Raw genomic sequence first — 8185 nt, forward strand, 5'->3', positions numbered from 1 at the left:
TGACTAAATGTTTTACTGTAAAACAAACATGATAAAATATGAAAATATTTTCTTGCAAATATTTTACATCAAAACAAACAGAACGTACGTGTTATTTTATTTATACAAAGCTCAAGCAAGGAGAGTGTTATTTCTTTCATAGTTTGCATAAAAATTTTTTCTTCTAAAAACATAATAGCACGCTAAGAAAGTTAGGAAAAAAAAAAAAATCTACCTATTCGATTGTGATCATAGAAATCAATAAGAGAGTATTATTTATACAAACATTTGGAGCGAAGTGCCATTTTCATAAAATTTAAAGGAGGTTGGTGTAATTTACACAAAATTTAAAATAAAATTTAAACTCAATTACTAGAAGTTTCAAGAAATATAAAGAAAATTTGAAATTTGAAAATTATTATACTTATTAATACAAATTTATTTTGATTTTGTTTGTGTATAATATATTAAATATGAATTTGATAATTATTTAGTTATTAATATTTATTTATTATGATTTTAGTTCTATATGGAACTATTTAATAAATATTATGACAATTAATAAATATTTGTTATGATTGTGTTTGTATATGAAATTATTTATTCTAATATATATATATATATATATTTTTTTTAAATGATATTGCAAGTTTTTGATTGAGGGTTTAAATAGTATAATATATCATAGAATTGTTTATTCTATTATTTATACAAACATATATATAATCAACACAAGTTTTGAGCACAATCACAACTTCACCAATAACATGAACCTTAGTCAAGTTGGAGTCCGAGACCAAATTTATTATGCAATATTTCTTTCGTTGTTGCTATTTTTTATTTTTATTTTAATTCTTCCATTGTGAACCTCTCATTATAACATAAATAAAATTGTGAATTTATACAATTTTTTAATTTTGTCCCATACGATAACCCTATTTATATTTCAAAAAAATTTCTTCTTGTTTTTAATTAAAATTTATTTACAATTAATAAATAATTTAACAAATTGGTTTTTATATTAGATTATTAGTAAAGCCCTATATTAGATCAGGCCCAGCCCATATCATTACAAAAACTTTCCTCTTCCTCTGTTCAAAAGCCCGAATCTTTAACAAAACCCTGTTTTCTAAAACCCTAAACTCAGCTAAACTTCTTCTTCTTCTTCGTTCAAGGTTTTGGAAAACTATTTGGTTCTTTGGAAAATTCTTAGGTTTTTATAATGGGTCTACCTTCGAAGCGGTCGAAAAAAGCGCAAGACATCGACAGTGATTTCGAAGATTTTGATGATTTTGATGAAGACATGGACAGCAGGAATCTAACTGTGAGCAAAAAAAAAAAAATTTCCTTTCTTAATTTTTACAATAATTACTGTAATCTTGATTAATATTGTTATTGGGTTTGGTTTTTGTATTTGTGATTCTTGTTAATTGAGCAATTTATGATGTAGTTGGGGCATGAAGAAGCTGATTATGAAGATGAAGAAGGAGAAGCTAACAATGGAGATGAGGAGATGGAACAGCTAGAAGAAGAGTATAAGAATCTTAAGCACCAGGAAATGTAAGACTCTCTGTTATTGTTTATCACATTTGGTTGTGCACTTGATATTGTGTATTAACATTGAAAATTATTGATTTTTAGATTCTGGGTGTGGGTTTTTATATGATTCTTTGCTATCTTAGAGGACTTGTACCCAGTAATTTTTACTTACAATTTGGAGGAAAATCTATGGGGAGGGTGTATTCCAATGAATTGGGAAGTTTTTTTTTGTCAGCAAACCGACTTCTTATCCGTGCAGAGATTGTAGTGTGTGTTACTTTTCTCCTAGGAAGTGCGGACCCTTCATTTAGGGTGCCGTGCCCATGTTGTATCTGTGTCTTACCCATGTCATACTGGTGTTGTATCGGTCATTTCATGTTATAATTTTTCAGAAATTGCTCATTTCATACCCGTACCCATGTTAGTGTTCATGTCTGTGTCCGTGCTTCCTAGCTTTTCTCTTTTGTATAGATATTAGATTCATTTGCATCATGATTATGGTTGTTTAGGTGAAAGGTGGATCTGTAAAATGTTTGGTTAGTAGTTTCTTTGTGGCACACAGCTTCTCAATTACTCACATACGTGATATTAGGCATGTTTGTTATGACATAGATGCCCATGCATATCTCTTAATGTATGCCGTTTTATAATTGTTGGGTTTCAATTTTCATTCAGAGATATTTTTAATGATTTGAAGCGTCACAAGGATGAAGATCTTCTTAAGGGTCAGGCGGTGAAGAATCAAAAGGTTTGGGTTTTACAGATTCAGTCATCAGTTTTCCTTCCTTTGGTTGTATCAGTTTTTTTCTTTTTCTCTTAAAAATAGTGTTCTTGACTGTTACTTTCCTTTCTTAATAATTATACTCTTTGAAGCAATTAGTTTATTCTTTATACCATTTCCCTCTCTTATGAGTGTGGTTAAACATTGATACACTTCTTTCCCCTTTTTCCTTAAGGCTCTCTGGGACAAAGCTTTGGAGCTCAGATTGTTAGTTCAGAAAGCATTCTCAAGTGCAAATAGATTACCCCAGGTCTTTTTTGGTAGTTTACTCTTATTTAACTTAATTCTAGCTCTTTAATATCCAAATATAGTGTCTAAAGATGATGGATTGTCTGCAGGAGCCCGTTAGGTCTTCATTCTGTAATTCAGATGAGGGTGTCAATACAGCATATTCAGACCTCATTACCTCATCTAAGAATACTTTAGATTCCCTATTGGAACTACAAGAGGTATGGGTGTTTTGGAATTTTTTAATTATTTTTACGTACTTGATATACATTCATTTAGCTCCAAAGAATATGACCAGCAGTTGATGCTTTATTTTGGCCTTATAAATTTTTCTGTCAATATATTTTCGCTGTTCATCTTGTGATAATTCTTTTCTGACAGGCTTTGCTTGAGAAGAATCCTTCTGTTGCTGAATCCTCAGATGGTATGGAACAAGTTCTCTCTGTATTGTATTATTTGGTTTTCTACTCACCTGGCACTGTGTATGAAAATTTTTCCATTTTGCTAGATTCTATTTTCTAAATTTAGAGTTCCTTATCATACTTTTTATCTCTCAAAGAGTTTATAATCTCTGTACAACAAAGTCAGATATTATAAAAAGAGAAGACTATACCAAATGCTATTCCTTTGATTTTTATTGTTTTTTCTTTTTCCTGCAAGGGTTCTGATATTTCCAATTTTCTTTTGCAATCTTTCTTCAACATAAAGCTAATGATAAATGTTGACTGAATTTTAAAGCCAGCAAGAGCTTGTCAGTTAGGCTTAAGACTTAGTTTGCATAGTTCTATTGCTTGCTTTAGTTTCAGGCTATGATTTCTGTGCATGATTACTGTTCAAGAATAAACTACGTGTGTGCATGAAAAGTTTTTGATTAAGCTTGCTTATCCTAACAAGGTTTCTCTTCTTAAGGTAATTCTGAAAGATCATCCAAGCATTCAGAAGCTTCTAAAAACTCGAATGTTGAAAGTGACGAATATTGGTCAAGGGTTTCTCAATTGCATTTGAGGTACTTTGATCATCCTCTAGATGTGCTTATGATCTATTGAACATTGAACTCATCCTTTTTTTTGTAAAAAGTAGGAAATACAGTTTTTGAATTCTTCATCCAATACCAATGAGTTGGGTGACATGCTTAGGTAGACATTACAACAGCCTCTTTCTGATGATGATGATATGTTCAAGTGAGCTGGAACTGTGCTTGAGGGGGGCTGTTAGTCCTTTTTTCATTCTTTTATACTGCCTTCGTTATTTGTCTTTTGTTATTAATGTTATGGAGGTTTCCGTGAATGTATCTTTTTTGGGATATATACACATTATTGAGATTGAAATCCTAGAGGAGGAAAATCCTGGTATTGGAGCAGAATTGTCTCTGTTAAGTTGGTAATAGTTTTATTTGTTCTTATGGTTTTTGTTTTCAACAACCTGAATTCAATTACCTGTTTTATAAAAAAAAAGAATCCAATTACCTGTCTTAATCTTAGTAAAGTACATGTTAAAAGTAATGATTACCCTTTATATACCCATGTTTCATGCTTTATTGCCTTTTTCTAGTTCTGTTGTATATCTATCACTGTATCACATCATCTTTGCATGCATTAAAAGCCTACTAGTGCAATTAATTTCTTAATTTGGGCGTTGACTGTATTATTCATGTTTGTATCCTTTAGAATAGCTTCCTTCAGAGACAAATCAATAGACAAATGGCAGAGGAAGACAGAGGTGGCAACTGGTGCTGCTGCTATTAAAGGAAAATTGCATGCTTTTAATCAGGTTAGGCCTTAGGACTGGGCTGATTACCATGCCCATAAGGTGTAAAACAGGCTCACTAAATTCTTCTATTCCATACACAGAATATTAGTGAGCAAGTTGCTGATTATATGAGAGATCCAAGTAGAATGCTCAAGCAGATGCAACTGAGGAGATCAACAGTCAGCGTATTTGGGACTGTAAGATAATCTCCCTTTCTTTCTTCTTCTTTTTATTTTATTTTTTTATACTTAAGAGAGAATGTATATTTACACTCAGATGAAGGCCACACACACATGTAGATTAAATGGACAAGGTAACATAAAAATTAGCCTATATGACATTTGTATTCTAATACCTGGCATGTTGATGACAGGATCCTGACAAGGAGAATAGCACTAAGGGAGAGGTAATCCTACTTTTGTGTGTCTACTTGAGTTGATTATACAATGTTCATTTTGATTCCAGAACCCCACCTGAGAGCAAAACTATGGAAATTTGTTTAAATACCAGATTCTCTAAAAATAAAATCTTTCTCATACGTGTGCTTGTGTGTCTAAGAGAGTGAATATTAGATTGCATTTGAAGGTACCAAATCATTGTCTAAAATGGACTATCATGGCAAACAGAACCATTAACATTGAAGTTAATCTTGGGATACTCATAGAAAACCTCCAATGTTTTGTGTCACTCATGGTGTTGACTTCAATCTTTGCAATAGTGCACTCTGTGGGTTGATTTGTGCTTTCTAATGCTAAGCACATTGGATAGTCCAATCTCCTTCAAATATGCCTTCAGAATGCCAAAATACTTTTTAGGTATCTTGTTATGGTCGAAAAACAAGATAAATAGGGAATACAAACAGAAATGGTTGCTGGTGGTTCTTTCTGGGAAAAAAGTTGGGTTTGCATGGGTACCAAATCTAAGTGCTTGTTTGGGAGAACTCATTTTCATCGGTTTATTGGCTTAAAAAATGAGCTGGGCAAAAGTATAGTTGTACTTAGAAAATGTAGAACTTATTGTACATGAACAAAATAAGCTGAACAAACAACTTAATATTAATCCACCACTCATCGAAATGGACAATTATTATAACTTATGATTTAAAGAAAAGATCAATAAGATTTAGTAAAGGTGTATTTTGAAGGTCTATGGAAATTGAATTTCTAGCTCTGATCAGATCTGCTAGGTGACTTGCAAATTCACACATTTCATTGATAAGTAATATATTTTATTTATTTTATTGATAAGGCTTCAACTTTACTCCATGGCCTTCTTTTGCAGATCATTTGTTCCCTCAGATGCTATGTAAATAGAACCCATTATTTGTGTGTGAAGAACACCTCACTGCTTCTGTTCAATATGATGGCAATCATTTTGTCATGACTCATGAGATATAATGCAACTTAATTTTGTTACATATATAATTTGTAATGTGAAAAACTAAAAAAATGAAATGTTTTTGTAAGCTCAGAGAGACGTTATTCCTCTTGGATACATTTGTTAACCTTATCATTCTGTAAGAATAAAATGTTATTTATATAACTTTGAGTAAAAAGCATATGCTGATGGGGATTACTGAATGATTACTGCTATATGTCATTAGATATTATGCAGTTTTATTTATGCAGAGAAAAGTAAAATGAGAGAGGATTGTGTAAAATTATCAAAGTTATGCTTTTCTCATCACATTATGATGTTTGCTATATCCTTCTACTTTGAATAGGAAGTACAAGCTGATGGTGATCCAGAACTTTTGGATGACTCCGAATTTTACACGCAATTATTGAAGGAATTCTTAGAGACAAATGACCCAAAATCATCTGGTAAAATTTTGTTGCATTTTGAAATTTGTATATTTATTTTTCTGCTCTTGGACCCAATCTATAAGAGTTTCTGTATTCATGTCCATATTGTGACATCTTCTCTTGTTGGTTGCAACAACTACAATAATCTGTTATTGTCAAAAATTTAGGGTCAGTAATGGATCCCCATGAGACTAATTTGAGTTGGCCACGTATTCTTCTCCACCATTCTATCTTATTCAAAATCATACTTTGTTATCTCCTTAATTACTATGCCATTTTTTACTTCTTCGACTAGGGTTATTTTAGGTCTTTTGCTTTCTCTTTAATTTCTCTCAACTAGAATCAAATCACTTTTTCTCATTGGTACATTAATTGCTCTCCTTTGCACATGACTAATTTAAGCAATTTTCTTCATTGTGTGTCCCTACTATCTTTGTATTGCTACTTATCTATCTTAACATTCTCATTCTATGAACATGTTGCTTCTTAATATCCCAACACTTGGTCCCAAGCCTTAAAAAAAGGAAGAGGATTGCTGGTTGCAGTAGGTTGATGTGTTGCTCAATGTTTGTTTGAGCTTATTCTGTTTATTATACAAAAAATTACGGCTATACCTAGAAAAGATGATGCTTTAACAAAGCTATAAATTTTATTTTAAGATGAAAATAAGTTCATCCAAATGACTGCATAGAATTTTGTTGCTTGATTATGAATGAATCACTTTCTGTATCCAAAAGAGGGGAAAAAAAATGGGGGTGGAGGGTTTTTTTTTTTTTTGGGGGGGGGGGGGGGTGTTGTGGGGTGGGGGTGGGGGTGGGAGGGTTTTTCTTCTATACCTCGTGAGTCATACCCATCTCGGTTGTAGCACTGCTTTGGATGTGAAAATGAATGGATGGACGGACATAATTGTCTGATACTGTGCCATTTTATTCTGCCAATAGTTGGAGAGAACCCAGTGACAAGGTCAATATCATTTTATTATCTATATCTATGAATTTGACCATAGGTTTTCTGGAACTTAGCTATGTAGTCTACATGAAAATGGACTCCCAGCTGACAATTTATAAAATTTTACTTTTTTATTAAAAAAAAATCAAAAGATATTTTTCTACACTTTCAAATGGAACTTGGTTTATGGTGAACATCATTTGCATACTTTTCCTATTGTATTCAAAGGAAATCTACTAATTAAACATTCTGTAAGTGACTCCTTGATTTTAACCATTCCTTGTTACACAGATTTTTATGCTTTGAAAAGGTTGCAAACTAAGAAGAGAAAGATCGTCGATCGGCGTGCCTCAAAGAGTCGCAAGATAAGGTAACTACTCCCTCCCAAGCCCCAAAAAAATTTCTTATTTGTGAGTTGCGGTCATATCTGAATGTGTATTTTATATTATTCTCGTGCATTTTAATTTTTGCAGGTATAATGTTCATGAAAAGATTGTCAATTTCATGGCTCCTCAGACTATGGATCTTCCTCCTATGGCTCCTAAATTATTTGAGAATTTGTTTGGGTTGAAGACCCAAAAACCAGCTTCTGTTTTCTAGTGCAAGGTCTTATCAGTTCATAGGCTTTTGCAATTTTGTAATATTTGTTGACATAATTGTTTGTTTTAATTTAATTCCTTGATATCTTTTATATACTTGTATTATCTCCATAAATGTTTTCTTTTCATTGGTGCAAAAAAAAAAAAAAAAAAATCCTAATTAGGATCTTTATTTAGAGTTTAGGCTTTGTTGTCCCCCATGCTGTGTATGTTTCTCAGCTAGTGCAAGTGTTCAACACCTCATAGTTCAACATTTATAAAAAAAGACATTGCTTTATCAGTCAGTCGTAGTCCATTGAATTTTTTATTTATTTATATTTTTTTTGTAAAATAACTCCTATATGTATTGTAGTAGACACTGGCTTTTCTCAACAACTTAAAAAGTAATATAGTAAATCAAAAATGCAAAAAGTTGGGAAAACTTTTGATCATGTCAAGTATGCATCTCTGGATGCTTGGATAATAACCAAGAAGTCTGAACTTTTGGGGTTGCTCTTTTCTTTTTTAATTTTATTTTAGGGATTCTGTCTCATCATTAGTGAACAATAATTAACTAG

General features: G+C 32.0%; 1 protein-coding gene across 1 annotated transcript; it reads left to right on the forward strand.

Annotated features, from left to right (window-relative positions):
• The first annotated feature begins 1070 nt into the window (after positions 1-1070).
• Positions 1071-7782, forward strand: LOC115983194 (putative uncharacterized protein DDB_G0270496). The gene is made up of 13 exons (XM_031105836.1): positions 1071-1303; positions 1430-1539; positions 2194-2266; positions 2475-2549; positions 2638-2748; positions 2909-2951; positions 3437-3533; positions 4195-4297; positions 4378-4473; positions 4650-4682; positions 6000-6099; positions 7321-7399; positions 7503-7782. Exons 1-13 carry the CDS (start codon positions 1202-1204, stop codon positions 7627-7629), a joined length of 1149 nt encoding a protein of 382 aa, XP_030961696.1. The 5' UTR covers positions 1071-1201; the 3' UTR covers positions 7630-7782.
• The last annotated feature ends 403 nt before the right edge of the window (positions 7783-8185 follow it).

The sequence above is a fragment of the Quercus lobata genome, chromosome 4 (assembly GCF_001633185.2).
Source record: "Quercus lobata isolate SW786 chromosome 4, ValleyOak3.0 Primary Assembly, whole genome shotgun sequence".
Taxonomy (NCBI): domain Eukaryota; kingdom Viridiplantae; phylum Streptophyta; class Magnoliopsida; order Fagales; family Fagaceae; genus Quercus; species Quercus lobata.